General features: G+C 52.8%; 6 protein-coding genes across 6 annotated transcripts; 2 read left to right on the top strand and 4 right to left on the bottom strand.

Annotated features, from left to right (window-relative positions):
• Window positions 1–124: 124 nt before the first annotated feature.
• BP01DRAFT_352894 (TauD/TfdA dioxygenase family protein) lies at window positions 125–1,757 on the bottom strand. The gene is made up of 5 exons (XM_025574041.1): window positions 1,252–1,757; window positions 1,108–1,202; window positions 587–1,028; window positions 422–525; window positions 125–353 (listed from the first exon to the last, which is right to left on the bottom strand). The coding sequence occupies exons 1-5, from the start codon at window positions 1,472–1,474 to the stop codon at window positions 150–152; spliced, it is 1,068 nt and encodes a 355-aa protein (XP_025435398.1). The 5' UTR covers window positions 1,475–1,757; the 3' UTR covers window positions 125–149.
• Window positions 1,758–2,334: 577 nt separating this feature from the next.
• BP01DRAFT_76758 (putative MFS transporter) lies at window positions 2,335–4,800 on the top strand. The gene is made up of 7 exons (XM_025580095.1): window positions 2,335–2,911; window positions 2,960–3,055; window positions 3,105–3,389; window positions 3,441–3,566; window positions 3,631–3,726; window positions 3,798–4,323; window positions 4,425–4,800. The coding sequence occupies exons 1-7, from the start codon at window positions 2,675–2,677 to the stop codon at window positions 4,661–4,663; spliced, it is 1,605 nt and encodes a 534-aa protein (XP_025435397.1). The 5' UTR covers window positions 2,335–2,674; the 3' UTR covers window positions 4,664–4,800.
• BP01DRAFT_388452 (Zn(II)2Cys6 transcription factor) lies at window positions 4,798–7,839 on the bottom strand. Its single transcript, XM_025577833.1, has 4 exons — window positions 7,037–7,839; window positions 6,438–6,932; window positions 5,901–6,381; window positions 4,798–5,846 (listed from the first exon to the last, which is right to left on the bottom strand). The coding sequence occupies exons 1-4, from the start codon at window positions 7,372–7,374 to the stop codon at window positions 4,938–4,940; spliced, it is 2,223 nt and encodes a 740-aa protein (XP_025435396.1). The 5' UTR covers window positions 7,375–7,839; the 3' UTR covers window positions 4,798–4,937.
• Window positions 7,840–8,832: 993 nt separating this feature from the next.
• Window positions 8,833–10,453, top strand: BP01DRAFT_413074 (putative voltage-gated K+ channel beta subunit (KCNAB)). Its single transcript, XM_025578985.1, has 5 exons — window positions 8,833–9,192; window positions 9,273–9,295; window positions 9,353–9,419; window positions 9,470–9,557; window positions 9,617–10,453. Exons 1-5 carry the CDS (start codon window positions 9,098–9,100, stop codon window positions 10,391–10,393), a joined length of 1,050 nt encoding a protein of 349 aa, XP_025435395.1. The 5' UTR covers window positions 8,833–9,097; the 3' UTR covers window positions 10,394–10,453.
• Window positions 10,454–11,053: 600 nt separating this feature from the next.
• BP01DRAFT_76727 (uncharacterized protein) lies at window positions 11,054–12,771 on the bottom strand. The gene is made up of 2 exons (XM_025580094.1): window positions 12,384–12,771; window positions 11,054–12,328 (listed from the first exon to the last, which is right to left on the bottom strand). The coding sequence occupies exons 1-2, from the start codon at window positions 12,611–12,613 to the stop codon at window positions 11,401–11,403; spliced, it is 1,158 nt and encodes a 385-aa protein (XP_025435394.1). The 5' UTR covers window positions 12,614–12,771; the 3' UTR covers window positions 11,054–11,400.
• A 481-nt stretch (window positions 12,772–13,252) lies between these two features.
• Window positions 13,253–15,714, bottom strand: BP01DRAFT_352887 (putative MFS transporter). The gene is made up of 7 exons (XM_025574040.1): window positions 15,011–15,714; window positions 14,848–14,950; window positions 14,629–14,792; window positions 14,417–14,577; window positions 14,138–14,369; window positions 13,638–14,085; window positions 13,253–13,583 (listed from the first exon to the last, which is right to left on the bottom strand). The coding sequence occupies exons 1-7, from the start codon at window positions 15,263–15,265 to the stop codon at window positions 13,414–13,416; spliced, it is 1,533 nt and encodes a 510-aa protein (XP_025435393.1). The 5' UTR covers window positions 15,266–15,714; the 3' UTR covers window positions 13,253–13,413.
• Window positions 15,715–17,188: the final 1,474 nt, after the last annotated feature.

Genomic DNA, 17,188 nt, shown 5'->3' with positions numbered 1-17,188 from the left:
AATCCACCTTCAAATCACCAGGCGTTAATGCATCTAGCACTGCTTAAGCTTCGTAGTATCGAACCTCAGGACCACTTGGTTTTATCTCTTGGAAAATTACATTGACATATTCATTAGAGCATTACTTATAGACAAGGAAATCAACCGCCTCACGCCTCCCGCAAGGCCTCCCTACGCGACTTTGAGCGAGTATCCAAGTACGGTGCTTCACCCAGACTGCAAACCCGGTCTCCAGCCCGAGCCTCCACATAGTCATAGGTCGCACAGTGCCAAGTCGACCTGTTATCCCAGATTGCCAAATCATTCTTGTTCCAGCGGAAGCGAACCTGCGCATCATGGTTTTGGGTGACAAGCTGCAAGAAAGGCTTGTCAGTCCAACTGGCACACGCCTATAGTTATTGGTAGTCTGTTGGCAACTCACATTGAACAAGTAGTTGAGCAACATATCGGACTCGTCTTTTGTGACTCCGTTGATGCGCTTCGTGAATCCCTTATTCACATACACGGACTTCCACCCAGTGACAGCTAATAATGATTGAGGTCAGCTCGAGCTGCACAAGTAACGTAAGACATTATGAACACCTACGATTCGTGCGGATCACGGGATGAACGGCGGTCAGCGCCTCTCCCTGGTTGAGCGGAGACCCTCGAATTCCTTTCCGCAACGGATTGCCCAACCTCCGCGCTTCCTCGTGGAAGAAAGTCGCGTCGTGTGTGGCCGTCAGCCCCTCCAACATCCCGGCCATGGCGGGCGACAAGCGATCATAGATCTCATATCCCGACGCCCAGAGAGTATCGCCGCCCGTCTCGGGAAGCGTGTGGATCTTCAGCATGGCATAGTCGGATGGCACGGGTTCGAAGCTGATGTCGCTGTGCCAACCCACCGAGGCGAACCGACTCGTGTCGCTGAGTTGATGTGTAAGACCGCCTCCTTTCTTCTGCTTCTCGCTGCTGATCACACTGATTTGGTCGCCCAGTTCACTGCCTTCTTCTGTTAGGGGATGGATGTGTAGTCCGGATGACTCTGGCTGCAGAACAGTCAGTAAGTAAATCTGTCTTCAACCGCGGTGCTGGATATTGAATAACAAGCTCGCTATGTGTACTTACGCATCCGGCCAAATATGTTAGTTTCTCTCCAAACTCGCGCATCTGCTGCGGTGTCACGTCCTGATCACGCAGGAAAACAACACCTCTGCTTGAGACTATTCACATCAGAGCTGTCGAGCCCGGCTTTTCAAAATTACCACTCACTCGTTACCGCCAAGTCCTTGATGATCTGATCACGTTGTTCTGATTTCAAGATCTCTGCCACCTGAAGACCTTCGTACTCGCGACCAATTACCGGCGTCAGGTCTCTTTTGACGTACGAGTCGAGCGTCCCGGAATACTGGAGTGGCTCTGAAATACGAGGACGCGACTCTTCATGGCCTCCCCTGATGGTCGCAGCCGGACTATTTTCGACGACGGCAGGCATGATGGAGATTTTGAACGACACAGAAGCTGAAGGCAAAAGCAACTAAGTTAACGGGATATTCGATGCTCGAAAACAGGCGGACGATCTCGTCAAGCTTCCTGACTCTTTATATAAACTATAATAGCCGACGGATGTTTGTTCTACTCTGCGGCAGCGATCACGGCTGGTATGTTGTCAACGTGTAGTCTCCACCACAGTGGAGGGTGCGCGGGTCCTGCAGTACGAATGGCGACAACTCCTCATCACTGCGACGCGAACCCTCTTCTACAGACCATGGATTTTATCCGCGGGTCGCAATGTCGCATGTTCCGCACAGTCGCAAGGCCATTTGAGTCAAGTCCCTCGTGGGCCCATGGCCCTCAATTCCCCCGCATGAATCATGCCCGATTGGTTTGCCTCGGCGTGATACCAATCAGGAGCCGGCGGTGTGGCTATCGGTGGGGCGTCGGTGAAATTCTCGGAGGGCTTCCTGGTCCGTGTTATGCCAGTCGTGGTCTCGCCCAACGGCGCTATCGCTGATAGCGAATAGGCGCTGACAACGGGCTCCTTGGTCGGACAGGTGTGCATGTGCTACGTCTACAAACAGCAATGCTCCGAAACCTGGGGACATGAAGGCCATATCAGACAGAAATGATGGGCAAGGGCTGCGTTGACAGTGCGTGACAGGAAAAGGAATATCCGGGGAAATCTACACCTAAGAACCCTCTTAAACGATAGCCGTGAACTGTGGGGTTCGACGCCTCATCGCAACAAGCATGGCCTGTATGGATTTATTATGTTTTGTTTTTTTCTGAATGATTGTTTTCGGGTCTTCATAAACCGATGAGAAGAGAGACTATTGGTGAAAAGCTTTGGTTGTCGGAATGAAAACTGGTTAGCGTACAGCTTGGGGCTCCAGGCGGCGATGATGTGCTCGGCGATCCGTTTTGTGCCATTCTGTTAGTCCGATTCTGGACTCATGGCATGCATACACGGCAATGCCAATAACACCATGTCTGTGGTTGGCTCAAGCAGACGGTCGTTGTTGAGGACCATCGCGAATAACGACATCGGGGAATAAATTATCAACGCCACGACTCTGATGGTATATAAGTCCACCACCATGGAAGACAACCCGGCTTTGGAGGCTTTCCGTTCACGTCCACTATCTTGGTCTTTTGTTGATCTGCGTTACTAGCAGCAAGACCTGCGATAGCCATCATGACCGACATTGAGACGGGCTTCAAAGGCTCCATCAAAGCCCACGATGTGGAAGACACGCAGTCTTCCAAGGTGTCGATCGAGGTCGGACAGGAGCATCTGGCTGGCGTTGTTCCTCCTCACGAGTCGTTTGAGGGCTTTCACCGATTCGATCCCACCGCCACCTGGACAGAGCAAGAGGAGAGGAGAGTGGTTTGGAAAACCGATCTGTTTCTGCTCACGGCTCTCTGCACCATGGTATGTTATTCGCGATATGCACGAAGCGGCGAACACTGACAAGAGCAGTTCTTTGGTCTCCAACTGGATCGTGGCAACTTGTCAAATGCGTTGACTGACAATTTCCTGGTTGATTTGAACATGACGACCGATGACTACAACAATGTGAGAGGTGCATGACCCAACATACGCGCACAATCTCTGACTCTGCCAGGGCTCTACTATTCAATTAGTTTGCTTCTTGTCTGCGGAATTTCCGGTACAGCTTCTCATCAAGAGATATGGCTTCAAGCGGGTACTTCCTGTCATGATGATCTGCTGGAGTATCGTGTCGTGGGCTCAGGCGTGGATGACCAACCGGGCTGGCTTTTATGTGACCAGAGCACTCATCGGGGCTTTCGAGGGCGGCTTCATTCCGGGTACTATTCTGTTTGCGACCTATTTCTACAAGACGAAAGAGCTCTCCGTGCGCCTGGGATTTTTCTGGTCCACCCTCAACGTACGAACCTCCAGTTATAACCAGACGAACCCAGCTAATGGATCAGAACAGGTTGCTCGTATCATCTCATCTCTGCTCGCTGCCGGTATCCTCGAGATGCGGGGTGTGCAGGGCAAGCCTGGCTGGTTCTGGCTGTTCCTGATCGATGGACTTATTACCTTCGTCATCGGCGTCGTCGTAAGAATCCCCACGAGCCCCAACCACCAACTCACATAACAAAATACTCACATTTTCCAAATAGAGCCTTTTCTACCTTCCCAGCTCCCCAACGAACACCACCAGCCTGCTGTGCCCTAAGAACTGGTACACCGAACGCGAAGAAGTCATCATGATCAACGTGAGTCCTCCTCCTCACCCCCTCCACAACCCCAATCATACTGACACAGGATCCCTCCCCCACAAAAACAGCGCCTGCTCCGCGACGACCCCTCCAAAGGCCTAACCCACATCAACGAATCCGCCACCCTGCACGACATCCTCTCCGCGTGGAAGGACTCCTCAATGTGGGGCCTATATCTGATCGGACTCGTGGCCTACATCCCCCAGAGCCCCGTCTCCTCGTACCTCTCGCTGACGCTCAAGCGACTGGGCTTCACCACATTCCAGGCGAACATGCTGTCGATTCCCTATGCCGCGATCCAGATCATCTGCATGCTGGCGCTGTGCAAGAGCAGCGACTACTTCGGCGACCGCACCTGGCACAGCCTGTTCGGGGAGTTCTGGTCCCTGCCGCTGCTGATCGCCCTGCTGTGCCTGCCGTCCGGCGGCTACAACTGGGCGCGCTTCACCATCAGCACCCTCATCTCGGGGTACCCGTATTTCCATCCGATCGTCTCCGCCTGGATCTCCGAGAATACCTTTGATGTGAAGAAGCGCGCTATTACCGCGGCGACGTATAATGTTATCGTGCAAGTTGGGTCGGTTGTCTCGTCGCGTGAGTTTGAACCCCTCCTCCCAAAAAAAAAATAACCAAACATTGTGGATCAAGGAAAGTGTCACCGTACTGATGAGTTCCCGGTTTGTAATATGCTCCAGAAATCTACCGCACCAGTGACTCCCCTTACTACTACACCGGCAATAAAGTCCTTGTCGCCCTCTGCGTCTTCTCCATGGCCGTCTTCATCGCTCAGCGCGAGTACCTCCGCTATCTGAACCGGCAGAAGGAGAAGAAGTGGGCCCTCATGTCGCAGGAGGAGCGGTTGCTCTACCAGGCCGACAAGGAGGCGCGAGAAAAGGAGGGGAACAAGCGCTTGGATTTCCGGTTCAAGTACTAGCCCGTGTGATGCCATGGTTGGTGAATGGGATGTCTAATATACTAAGTTAATGAGCGTTCGTTCCTTGGGCTTGATTTGTTATTTGTACAGCTGTGAGCCTTGACTATTTTTATTTTTCACTTTTTACCTCTCTACTTACTGATACAATGGGAGAAGGGAAAGTCTCTCTGGCTTCATTTATTAACTCATAAGGTACGTGTCATTCGTAAGAGAGAGGGGCCCCTGCATATATAGATACCAACAAAACAGGACAAACCGGCATGGGAGGACCAGATCAGGCGAGGAAACTCGGACTCGACAGCTCGACCACCTCACCATTGGTCATGCCGAAATAGTTCTCGGACGGGAACTGGGCACTGGTCCCGGGGGTTTGAGGGGTGAAATCGCCCACCCACATTCCCACCGACTCTGATGACGGCAGAGACGGCGGGAACCACAAGGCCCCGCCAAGCAGCCGCGGGTCTCTCCCTTCCTCCAATAGTAATGGAGACTGGCTAGCGTTGGGGATGCCCAGGTATGGGTCGTAGGCGTAGGTCGCGGCGGCCGCAGCAGCAGCAGCAGCATAGCCCAGCCCCGCGGAGAAGGAAGCAGCGCCGAACAGGTCAGATGGCGCAAGATGAGCCCCCACCCCCAATGAGTGGAGAGAATGATGATGCGGCGCGGCGCTACTGTCATCGCACGGCTCCTCGGGCAGCACACTATCTCGCGTAGGAGCATGGGTGCTGTCCACTTGGGAATCCAGGGTCTGAAACGTAGTAGTAGCTTGATAGTAGTCGTCCGCGGCAGACCAATCAACCACCGAGTCGGCAGCAATGGGATCGGCAGCACTAAAACCCTCATCTAGCGTCGTTGCAGGCAGGTCTGCAACGGGAGGTTTCACCCTACTGTTGCTGGTGGCTGCAGGCCGTTTCCTCTGGCTTTTACTTCTAACTGGTGCGTGGGCCTCGCGGATGGGCGGCGGTAATGCAGGGCCACCGCTGGACTGTGCGTCCGCCATTTTCTTATACAGAAGCTCCGCTAATTCTTTGTTTCCCCCGCCGCGGAAGGTGGAGAGGATCGAGTGGAGTCGAGCCAGGATGCTGCTGGGGCGGCTTTCCCCATCCCAGACTGGTGCTCGGGGGAGCATGGCCAGATTGATTACGGCGTCGGCTAGTGAGCTGGCAATTTCGTAGAGCTTGAGCTCCTGGTAATGGGTTTAGCAACCTTTTGGGGGGATGGGAGATCGAGGGACGCGTACCATGCCAAGGCCGTGTGCTTCAATTGCGGTTCTCGGGAGCTGGGAGACTATGTTCAATAGCTCCTTCGCTACTAGCACCGGAAAAGAAGGAGAGTTTGGCCATTGAGACGCAGGGGATCCTTGAAGCCCCTGTTTGAACGAAAACTTCCACAGTATCATACGCATCCAGTGCCTCGTTACGCACAGATCCGCTTTTTGAACATCCGATATGTGGTCTAGCAAGGCTGATCCGTCTTGGAGATTCTCCTGGAGCAATCGCAGAAACCTTGAATCAACACCCTGAACCTCGTCTGAGATTGTGTCCCTTCCACCGTGATCCCCCTCGATGAGATCAAACATTCGAGACTGTTCAAACAAGCGGAACAGGTTGAGCAATTTGAGAAAGGCTGGCAGCACTTGTGGCTCATCGCTTGTGTCTAGTGCTGGAGTGGAGACATTCGTTTTCAGGATGACCGGTAATTTGTGGAGGATGCAAACCCCTCTGAGTCCGAGTCAGACACGGCATTCCGTCATGATAGAGGTGCAAAGCAATCTCACCGTTCTGTTACAAATAGCAACCATAGTACGCGGCGACGCAATTGTTGTTCCTCTGCTGGCAGCCCTGCATACGAAGCTTCTCGGTGGAGGGACATCATCTGTGCCAAGGTGATTGCCTCTCGTAAATATAGTAAGGATTCGCTGGCCCCCGACTGTTGATTCTCGTAATACACGTGCAAAAAGAACGCGGTGCGCACATTGTGAAGATTGAGTCTTGACCGATAGTCGTACAGTCGTCTTGCCCTCATGCTCTCGAGCGCAAAGTTCTCGGCACTTAGAGATTTCTCCGGGCCTGAGGTCTGTCCCAGCCGTAACTGGGCAATGGTGGCGGCGGCTACTGCAGTCGCGAGGGCGTATGTTTCGTGCTCCTTTTCTTCCGTGTCTTGCTGCAAGGTAGCCAAAACCTTTTCGACATCAACAATCGGCCAAACCGGATACATGCGAACATGGTAGATGTATAGCGGGGATGCGAGGATATTGATCGGAATTCGAGATCTGCATGCTCTTGAGGTTAGAAACTGGCTGCGCTAACTTTATCCCTGTCTACACTGCGCCAACTCCTCAAGAACCACTGCGCATTTAATGGAAGAACAACGTACCTCGAGCTCTGCTGGGTTTCGCAGGCAGCGGGGTTCGGGACCGCGTGGTTCTGTTCCAGCACTTCCCCGCTCACAGGCGTCGAGGTAAACGCGATTTGCGTTTCAAGGCCTCGCTGAGCTTGATCAATGAGGAATTTGGTGGTCGCGCGTAGCTTCTGAGGACCGCGAGGCTGCTGTACGCGGATATAGGTGCACTTGATGCGCGCATTGAAGCAGGACTGGCACGGCTGGCCGCCGCCGCACCTAATCTTCCGGATCTTGCATCCATCACAGGCCTTCTTGGTGATTCCGGCTCGCGAAGACATCTTGGCCGTAGGTGCAGTTGCGGTGACATGCATTACAAATCACTGGTGTTAGATGCATGACCAAGCCGGAAACCGTGCGGTCGTAAGAAGCGGCCACGGTGACTGATTGTCAAAATGTCGAAGGCAGAGCGATCATGCCGACGATTTTGCGGGGCAAGCCATGGGCAGTGCTTGGCAGATGCAGCTCGAAGCGAGGCGAGACCTGGGACGATCGCGGTAAATCCCGATCAGCGTGGGCTGTTTGCTCGCGCAACGATGAACGTGGCCATGCAAGTGTGTCCACAGTTTTGCAGGTTAGTCGAGTGTCAGTCGATTGTTGACAAAAAGTTGATGGATGGAACCAACGGACGGCAATCGATAAGGGGCAGACAGCGATTGCGCCTTCGATTCCACAGGGCACGTCATTGCCGAGACCCACCGGGGTGCATCAAGTGGACTGAGTGCTATGGAGTGAAGAGTGATAAAGTAGCAATGAAATCTGGTGAGGCTATACAAAAATCCCCACTGAATGAATTGGTACTAGAGTAGACAGTAACTCACAACATCCCATGCTGATCCCAAGATGTCAAACTTGCAAACCCTGCAAACTATACAGCATGTGACTTGATGTGATGTCCTCAAATGCGGGGAAGCAATGCAAACAGGTCAAATGCCGCCAACGATTCCTGTCATCCCCGAGACTATCATTCTACAACCTACTCCTATGGATATATTCAATGAATTTGTACTGAGCCACGCGTGACCAGTTCCGTAGAGGCCCCAGAGTAGCTCCAGTGCAAGCTCAGTTATGCTCCCGTGCCGCCCTGACTCTTGAGTCCTCAAAGGTATCGATTTCGATGGTCTTCGCTGGGAGTTGTGTTGTGCCGGATGGAAGAGTTGGACCGATTTTCGGGTTCGAAAAGCAGGTGCGGCGATATTGAACCCTTGTGAGGCAATTCATAGAGGAGAGGGAGCTCCATGACGGTCGTTCTCTGATGCCATTGGCAACCGACTTGCTTCGAGTAATTTGGGGAGCGATCGAAAGCAGAGATTCGCTCAGCAGGCGTCGAGCATCAATATAAGCAGCCAGCAAACATGCTGTATTAGTTCAGAGTCCCCGGGGTGGTCGTGTTTGACTTCAGCCTGCAGCCATCCACAAATAATTGTGTCATTCTCATCTCATCCCAGTCTAAGAGATGGAAGCATCGTCATTCAAATGAGGATCAGTAGGTTTCGGAAGTCCTCAGTGCCAGCTAGACCAGTCAATTCAAAGCCAGCTTGCTTAAAGAGGCACAACTGATCACTTGTCTACTGGCCAATAAGTTCTTTTCGCATGCAAGACAAAGCTCATTCTGTAGCAAGAGAGTAGTCCTGATATAAGTAGTATTCCAGGATATGCCGCGCACAGAACAGCCCGCCGCACGCAAGCCTTGAAGCTAAACCCTTCCCGGCCAGGTGGGACTCAAATCACCCCGAACTAAACATCGAGACCCTCCGAGCAAACCTCCGACGCCTCTTGCGCCTCCTGCTGTCCTGCCCAGATGTCTATGTGATTGGATTCGGTGGCTCCACTGCTGCACCTGCGCAAGAACGCGCAGACCAATGATTGATACCGCGGTTCCCAGCGCACGCAACCGCCCCGTCGCAGTTGTCCAGATAAAATGGTACCGCGACCCCTCGCGCGGGGGAGACAGACTGTCTACTATTTAAGATATCACAGCAGTGCCCCCTCTGGCAGTTCGGTTCAAAGCAAATTCGAACCACAATCTTACACACCATGGCCTGGCCGAACAAGAACAAAGACATGCTCTACCGCCGTGTAGGCAATTCCGGCCTGCATGTCTCTGCGCTGGGACTGGGAGGCTGGTTGACGTGAGTTGATCCTGGCTGGTCGAGAGAAGAAGAGATGAATTTTCTTTACTGACATTCGCTTTGCGCCTGACTGTCGGTAGATTTGGAGGCCATGTAGACAACGGTACGACTACACCGCCGAGATCTTCCTCACAAGACTAATTACCGTGGTTTTCTGCAGAAATCACCTTTCAGTGCATGAAGCAAGCCTACGATTGCGGAATCAACTTCTTCGACACGGCAGAGAGGTACCTACGAACTTCATCTAGGGCCGTCATCCCAGGCTAACTCCGTATAGCTATGCGGGAGGACAATCCGAGATCGTTATGGGCCAAGCAATCAAGAAATTCGGCTGGAAGCGCAGTGATCTCGTGATTAGCACGAAGGTTCGTTCCCATCAACCGCGTGAGAAAAGAGAATGACTGAGCCTGATAAATCCTGCCAGCTGAACTGGGGCCTCGCCAACGGGGAAATCCTCATCAACAACCACGGGCTTTCGCGCAAACACATCGTCGAAGGCACGCGGGCCTCGCTGGAGCGCCTCCAGCTGGACTACGTGGACATCATCTACGCACACCGGCCGGACCGACTCACGCCCATGGAGGAGACGGTGCGGGCGTTCAACCATGTCATCGAGAAGGGGTGGGCGTTCTACTGGGGCACGTCGGAGTGGTCGGCGGACGAGATCAGCGAGGCGTGCGGGATTGCGCGCGCGCTGGGGCTCATTGCACCCATCGTCGAGCAGCCGCAGTACAACATGCTGACGCGGCAGAAGGTCGAGGGCCAGTTCCAGCGGCTGTACTCGCGCTGCGGGATCGGGTTGACCGTCTTCTCGCCGTTGAAGATGGGCCTGCTGAGCGGCAAGTACAACGAGGCCACCACACAGCCGCCGCCGGGGTCGCGGTTCGCCGAGAGCAACGACAAGTACGCCAACTACGTGCGGAGCGAGTGGGAGTCCGAGTGGGCGGGCACAATCAAGACGGTGGTTGGTCTGCAGACGCTGGCGGATAAGCTCGGGGTGAAGCTGTCGCAGCTGGCGTTGGCGTGGTGTCTGAAGAACGAGAATGTCTCGTCGGTGATCACGGGGGCGTCGCGGCCGGAGCAGATTGTGGATAACGTGGAGAGTCTGAAGTTGTTGCCGCGGTTGACACCGGAGGTGATGGCGGAGATTGATGAGTATTTGCAGAATAAGCCTGAGGCTGACCCTGCGCGACAGGATTAGTTGCCGTTTGAGAGCTGGGCAGTGTAGGTAATGTAGAAAAGCAACTTCAATGAAATGGACTAATCCAGTTGACACCATGTATTGACAAGTGCAGTTCCAACACCTTGTGTACAAGCAGACCAAATAAGCCAGTGCAACAAAGACAAAAAGCACGTGGCACCACCTCCTCCCAATAACCAAGTGTTAACCACAAAATCATTACATCACCTCAACATTCACCTCCCCCTCACCCCCTCTCCAGTACATACTTCAGTGTAATACCTCTCCTACAATTACAAATGACCTCTGCATATACTCAACAATCTTCCCTCTAATGAACCCACCACCACCCACAACCGAAACAACAACTCTAGAATCCCTCCCCCCGGAACTCCACTACCTGATAACTACCCACCTCCCCGCACTTCCCGACCTGTCGCGCGCCCACCTCGCCCAAACCAACCACTACTTCCACACCCTGATTCCATCCCCGACCCACGCCGACCTCCTAGCCGCCGAGCTGGACCCGCTCGCCATCGCCCACGACCTCTACGCCTGCCGCTACTGTCTCCGGCTGCGGCGCGCGACGTGTTTCGCGGACCGCATGCTGCACCGCGGCCGGGGCCGGTTTGGGCGCGAGGCGGAGCGCGCGAAGCGGTTCTGTTTGGAGTGTGGGGTTCTTCCGCGGGGGTCTTTGACTTCGGTTGAGGGTGAGGGTGAGTGTGGTAGTGCGGTGGAGAACAAGGGAGACGGGGGTAATGATGCTGGTCTAGTAAGAGGAGGAGGAGAAGGAGGAGTGGAACGTACCGGTGAAGCGAGGTACGGGTATGGCGATCTGGTGCGGGTGCAAGGGGTGTGGATGATGTTTTGCGGAGAGTGTCGGGGATTGAGGCGGGTTGTTGCGGCGGAAGACTATACAAATGAAGAACAGGATGCCCAGAATCAGAATGCAAATGCGAGCACGACTGCACATATACATGCCCACAAAAAGAGCAGGAGGATGAAGGGGGTCGGAGTCAAGGAAGAATTCAATATTGGGATGCGGATGGGGAAGGATCTAGGTTGTGAAGTGTGCTTGCAGTTTGGCAGTCAGTCTCCAAGAAATCTAAAAAATTGTTGATGTGATGATATTGTCTGTATACCACTAATGTGTAATTGAGATACCCAGTTCGAATGAAGACACGAGAATGACACTTCAGAGAACCTGGAAGCACAGCACACAAGCAACACACCCACAAGAATCCCTCCATCTCCCCCTTGACATCAACCGTCCCCTCCTCGACAATGACATCCACATAAAAACTCACGTACTCCACTCCCTTCTCGATCGAACTCACCCCCAGAAAACTCCCATTGTCCTCCCCCAGGATCGCTCCCCATGCGCGAACAATCCCCGCCGCCAGCTCATCCTCATCGTCAGTACCCAACTCGGACAGATATCCAGTCCCATACGACACAAGGTAGCCCGCCCCATCAAAGAACTTCAACGCCAGCGCCTCACCCGAAGTCATCCGCGTGGTCTGTCCTGGCGGCAGAAGACGAAACACCACCTGGTTGTTGCGATACCATGTGACATGGATATCCTGCTGCACGGCGCTGACGGTAGCGTTGCCAGAGGATCCCACAATCAAGTTTTGAATCACAAATTCCTCGAGCTTGTCCTCTGCACTCAGAATCCCAGCAAACCCATCTGCTGTTGGCAGTGGAACTGGCACAGAGAGTAGATGGGAAAATTCCAGGCCGCGATCCCGCAATGCATGGGCCATGAGGTCTTTATAGGTTGTGGGATACAAGTCAGGAAGATGGAGATCATCCATTGCAGAGTAATCGGCTGCGGCGGCGAAGATGATCGCAATGAGAGAGCCAGTGAGGCAGGCCATGTCCCAGCATGCATTCAGGCGCATGAGCGAGCATATCGAATTGACGAGCACAGTGAAGGCGAAGGTGTATGCAATCCTGCGTTGCGCAAAGGGTCAGCATGGACTGTGTGGGTTTGGATTACAGAATTTACTTGTTCTTGCTGCGTCCGAGAGTACGTAAAATTGCGTCGATGTGCACGCACAGCTGGCGAGTCGTGTCGTGTGTCAGAGGTGACTGGTTATAATCTTCCAAGATACGAGCAAGATCGATCCCAAAGTCTTCACAAACGGTGACTCTTCCCGTAAGAAATTCGCCCTGTCCAGCTTCCGAGGCTGAAAGAAGGAGGAATAAAGGTATCACGGTTCTTTTCATGGTCTCCATGCTCAGGGCGGTCTGCAGACGTGAACTGTTGCTTTGAAAACACGTCAGCAATCGCTTCCCAGACTGAGTTCCAAGACTAGGTGATGGTCCTACCGACTCCGCATGATCAAGTGATCTTTGAAGAAGAACAGCCAGAGTAACATAGACAGACCAGAGAAGAGACTAGTCAACAGTGACAAGACCCAACCAGTCCAGGTGGTCTTGTTTGGATGAAAGCGAGCACGCGTAGCTCGCCCGGTATGCTTTTCTGTGTCATGGGATGCTGAATCTGACTCGTAAGCAGAGTCAGCAAAGGTAATTTCGCTCATCGTCATGGGATGCAAGCAGTTATCGCCTGGATAGGAAGCTGGCATGTGCTGGTGAGGCATGGTTGGTTGTACTTGATGGTAGTGAAAGAGGGAAGGTGTGCAGAGGAAAGGTGTGGAGAGGGGAGAAGTGCGAAGTACAGTGTTTTCAAGTCAAAGCATTTCACACAGGGCCCATCAATAGACCCTGGTAAGCATGTCAGCGTGAGAATGTGTTGAGTCTAATCACAACACTTCCAGTCAAAACTACTAATTAAATATCAATATCATCCCATTCTTTTTTCCTTATTGTGAGTAGAACCACATATACCTACAGTCTTATATCTGGAGGGCGGTAAAATCTTCTTATTAATGATAAACACAATGATATTCACTAGACCTGACTTGTTGGTTTCATAAAAACAAGTCAAACAGCACAAACTTATTCCAATGCATGATATACCCTTTTCATACCCAGAAACAACCCACATATGCACGTTCCAGAGACACAAAATACTAGACCAAGAACCTGAAACCTCTGGAGCCTGCCTGGCCAGGTACCTCCCCGCTACTAATTCCCTCCCCACGGTCAAGCTTCTTGTTCAAGCGTACGAGGACGAAACGAAGGGCTGTCGCAGCAAGGATGGCCAGGACAGCGGTGACGCAGTTGACTGTCATCGCGGTGACTATATACCATTAGCTTATGTATAGAGGAGAAACAACGGCTGAAAGAGACATACTGTAACGTGGAGCGTCGCTGTCAGGGTACATGTAGCTCGCATAGACACTACTGAGGTTACTGATACAGTTGATGCCCGCCAAAGCCGCAGCACGCTTGGAGGCTGGACGAGGCAAGGTACTCGAGATCCAGCCTAGAGCGACGACGTAGCTGGCGTAGAATGAGGGAACCATGAGCATCATGGCAACGTAGCGTGGAGCGACGCTTGTGGTGGCGGCAGCCAAGATGAAGGCTGCCACAGAGATGTATAGGGGCAGGGTGATGTGGAAATAGCGTTCACCTGTGCGGTCGGCGTGCCAGGCATTGGTGAAGGCGGTGATAACCGCCAGACAATAGGGAGGGGCGGTCAGGCACAAGGTTTCGATGTTGCCATAGTTGAGAGTTTTGACAACGGTGGGGAAGAAGTTGGTGACCGATGCGGACGAGACGATACCAAGAATGAGGAGTATCTAGAAGTCGATAAGCGAATGAAGAGAAACTTTTGACCGCGAACTGACTTACCAATAGGTAGGTCTTGATGTCGGTGAAGGCCAGCTTCACACCATGCATAAAGGTCTGCTGCTCGCTATCAACCCAATCGTCTTCGCCAATATCTTCCTCCAGGCGCCAAGCAGCCAGCTGCTTCTCCTCCTCGGTGAGCCAACTCGTCGTACGCGGGAAGTTGGGGAGGATGAAGACGGAAGTAAAGGCAACAACAATGGTAATGGCTCCCTCAATGATGAAAAGCCAGCGCCTGGCCATGATCAGTGACTGTACAGGTATCCTTTCGAATGTACCTACCAGGATCGAAGTCCCATTTTGTAGTCCATGCCATCCGTGATACCTGCAGCGATGAGACCGGAGAAGGCCCCCGAGAGTAGAGAGCCAGAGTACAATGCGGCAGTACGGAATCCGAGTTCCTTGCGAGTGTACCAGGCACTCAGGAAGTAAAGACATCCTGGCTATCATGATATCAGCAGAAATTTCTTGAGGCACCGACGATAGGAACGTACGAAATAGGCAGCCTCCACGAAACCCAGAAAGAACCGAACAACGACCAGACCAGCGTAACTCTGGGCGCCAGCAGTGCACGTCGAGATGATACCCCAGAGCAGCATGGATCCGGGAAGGTAGAGGGCGGGCTTGCCGACCTTGTTGAGCAACAAGTTGGACGGAACTATATCAGTCAGAATGTGACCTTATGGCAATGCAGCAGAACCGGGCAAACATACTCTGCATCAACAAGTAACCCACAAACAGAATGCTGACACAGGTTTGGTATTGCATCCCCACCAGGTTCAGATCCTCCTGAAGACCGGCCAGTTTGGCAGCCGCCTAGGAGATAGTCGTATCAGCAATGAGACTTGAGGAAGACGCTCACTGGCAGTCACGTACAATATTGTTTCGGTCCAGGTAGTTGAGAATATACATGATGATGAGCATAGGCAGTAGACGCAAGTCGATCTTGCGGACCAAAGCACGCTCGGCCTCCTGACGCTCCTCAGGTGTCAAACTGGCGACATAGGGCGGGGCCTCTTTTTGCGGATTCGGCTTATTGGCGTTGGCCACGGCATCAGAGACGATTTCGACGTTGTCGACATGACTCTTGTCGATGTCCCGTTCGGGATCGTACGAGGTCCGAGGAGACATGCTGTGTCTCCTAGTTGGGAATCAAGGTCTATAGAGTGGCTTCAAAATGATGACAGGAAAACCCAGAAGGTTGGAAGGTACAATCACTTAAGGAGGAAGAAGACAACAAGTCAAGGAAAAGAAGAAAACAAGAAGAAGCAGAGAGGGGAGTTTAGAAATGTGACAGCCAAGTCGGAATCAGAAAGGCTTTTGTGTGCAGCGATGGAGACAAGAGCCGAAGAAGCGGGCAGCAAAACCGGGATTTTGGGGAGACCCCAGACTGAGAGAGGGTCGGGGAAGAAAGAGGGTCTGGGGCACGGGCTGGAGACATGGCAGGACCGAATCGGGATCGATCCTGGGGGGAGACTGGGCGTGGGGGTTACCGAAAACAACCCGAAGATATGTGAGGAAGTTGGAGAATGATGACGATGACGATGCATCGTATGTAGTGGTGGATGACAGCAATGACTCCGCGGATGTTGTTGAATGGAGAGAAAGAGACTGAAGGCAAAAACGAAGCCCAAAGGGAAAAAGCGCGGAGAGAACGTGGGGGTCGCGTTGCATCCCGTGCCGACGTTGCACTGGTTTGCATTTCTTCCTCTTACACAGTATGGAGTACAGTCTCCGTACATTGTCTTGACTATGCTACTTGGATACACTCAATCCTGGTGGGCTATATAGAAGTCTAGGGTCCAACTATCTCTCTCTCTGTCTCTTCTCTTCTACACAGTGAGGTAAATCATCGTAGCGCCGCAATCACTTCATGCCACAATCCGAACCGAAAACAACAATCGGGACAGGCTCTCGGCTTCCACCCCAATGCGACCATCAGACCATGGTCCCTGTCTGCCCGTCGGCCTGGGCCGTCCATCCGCCTTCCAACAGAAGGAGACCTGATGCGGGTGTCCTCGGAGGCAAATTCTCCTCCTTCGAGTGAGCTGACAAGAAGAATCGCAGGCTAAGATGGACTGACTGAGGGACTGATGGCCATGGGACCGATCCCGATCCACCTTGCCATCCCAACGCATCCACCCCCATTAACACCACCACCACGCTCGGCAAATATCAATGGCAATTAAGCGAGCTGGTCAAACGTGGCAGTACGTACAGTAGACTGTAAGTGTGGAGAAGACGTACGTGGAGGGAGCCGTGGGTGACGGATGGGTCCAGCGCAATTCGAAGCGGGGAAAAATTGAAGATGCCGATTTTCGGGTCTTCCCCAGAGGAAGGATTATAGTTAAAGGGAAGAAGAAAAAGAAAGCGTGGGGGTGAACATTACCTGCCCCCCCCCCCTTACCTAATCATATCCTTTCACCCGCTCCTTTTCTGCCCTTGATAATCTTCATATCTTTGATCTCAAAATCCTTTCCCTCCTCTGGATAAACAGTCTCGAGGGTTGGAGTGTTGAAGCAAACTCTCACCCGCCACTCCCTTCATAAATCTCCTCTCGGATCTACGCTGAACAGAATCAAGACTCATGCGAACTATTGCATTGCTTCACCAGTACCAGTCAACACTAGGAGAAGAGCGCTCCACGCCATCCACGATGTGTGTCGCTTCTAAAAAGAAAAAAGAAAGGAAAAGAGACTCGCTGTACACATAACAAACACCATGGCAGACGCAGGGGAACAAGAAGAAACGACGACACGATGACACTATGAGACAAGGTGTGCAAAGGAGATGCTGCCCAATTTCCACGCTTCCTGAAAACAAAAGCAACAACCGCAAGATTAAAGAGATGATTGAAATAATGACTGACGAACTGGTTCGGATGCAAAGGTCGATCGATTGTCCCCACAGATCATTGACTGGGAGAGTTCGCAATTAGTGAAGAGAAAAGGCCGAGGAACCCGTAAATATCACGGCGCTCGCGCGTACAACCTGACGCCGATGGAGCAGCCGAGACGAGACCCCAAGACGTGGGCGTGGCAAAGGCTGAAGCCA

Source organism: Aspergillus saccharolyticus (genome assembly GCF_003184585.1).
Source record: "Aspergillus saccharolyticus JOP 1030-1 unplaced genomic scaffold BP01scaffold_2, whole genome shotgun sequence".
NCBI lineage: Eukaryota > Fungi > Ascomycota > Eurotiomycetes > Eurotiales > Aspergillaceae > Aspergillus > Aspergillus saccharolyticus.
Note: the sequence above shows the minus strand (reverse complement) of the source record. Positions and strands in the feature narration are given on the sequence as shown.

Excerpts from the sequence above, each read along its gene's own strand:
- BP01DRAFT_413074 (XM_025578985.1), top strand. The coding sequence starts at position 9,098 with ATGGCCTGGCCGAACAAGAACAAAGACATGCTCTACCGCCGTGTAGGC. Across the intron at positions 9,296-9,352 it reads TGGAGGCCATGTAGACAACG|AAATCACCTTTCAGTGCATG; the intron begins GTACGACTACAC and ends GGTTTTCTGCAG. Across the intron at positions 9,558-9,616 it reads ATCTCGTGATTAGCACGAAG|CTGAACTGGGGCCTCGCCAA; the intron begins GTTCGTTCCCAT and ends AAATCCTGCCAG.
- BP01DRAFT_76727 (XM_025580094.1), bottom strand. The coding sequence starts at position 12,613 with ATGGAGACCATGAAAAGAACCGTGATACCTTTATTCCTCCTTCTTTCA. Across the intron at positions 12,329-12,383 it reads CTCGGACGCAGCAAGAACAA|GATTGCATACACCTTCGCCT; the intron begins GTAAATTCTGTA and ends TGCGCAACGCAG.
- BP01DRAFT_388452 (XM_025577833.1), bottom strand. The coding sequence starts at position 7,374 with ATGCATGTCACCGCAACTGCACCTACGGCCAAGATGTCTTCGCGAGCC. Across the intron at positions 6,933-7,036 it reads GAAACCCAGCAGAGCTCGAG|ATCTCGAATTCCGATCAATA; the intron begins GTACGTTGTTCT and ends AAGAGCATGCAG. Across the intron at positions 6,382-6,437 it reads TTGCTATTTGTAACAGAACG|AGGGGTTTGCATCCTCCACA; the intron begins GTGAGATTGCTT and ends ACTCGGACTCAG.
- BP01DRAFT_76758 (XM_025580095.1), top strand. The coding sequence starts at position 2,675 with ATGACCGACATTGAGACGGGCTTCAAAGGCTCCATCAAAGCCCACGAT. Across the intron at positions 2,912-2,959 it reads TCACGGCTCTCTGCACCATG|TTCTTTGGTCTCCAACTGGA; the intron begins GTATGTTATTCG and ends TGACAAGAGCAG. Across the intron at positions 3,567-3,630 it reads CCTTCGTCATCGGCGTCGTC|AGCCTTTTCTACCTTCCCAG; the intron begins GTAAGAATCCCC and ends TTTTCCAAATAG.
- BP01DRAFT_352887 (XM_025574040.1), bottom strand. The coding sequence starts at position 15,265 with ATGTCTCCTCGGACCTCGTACGATCCCGAACGGGACATCGACAAGAGT. Across the intron at positions 14,086-14,137 it reads ACATCAAGACCTACCTATTG|ATACTCCTCATTCTTGGTAT; the intron begins GTAAGTCAGTTC and ends ATCGACTTCTAG. Across the intron at positions 13,584-13,637 it reads CAGCGACGCTCCACGTTACA|TCACCGCGATGACAGTCAAC; the intron begins GTATGTCTCTTT and ends AATGGTATATAG.
- BP01DRAFT_352894 (XM_025574041.1), bottom strand. The coding sequence starts at position 1,474 with ATGCCTGCCGTCGTCGAAAATAGTCCGGCTGCGACCATCAGGGGAGGC. Across the intron at positions 1,029-1,107 it reads TAACATATTTGGCCGGATGC|CCAGAGTCATCCGGACTACA; the intron begins GTAAGTACACAT and ends ACTGTTCTGCAG. Across the intron at positions 354-421 it reads TGCTCAACTACTTGTTCAAT|CTTGTCACCCAAAACCATGA; the intron begins GTGAGTTGCCAA and ends CCTTTCTTGCAG.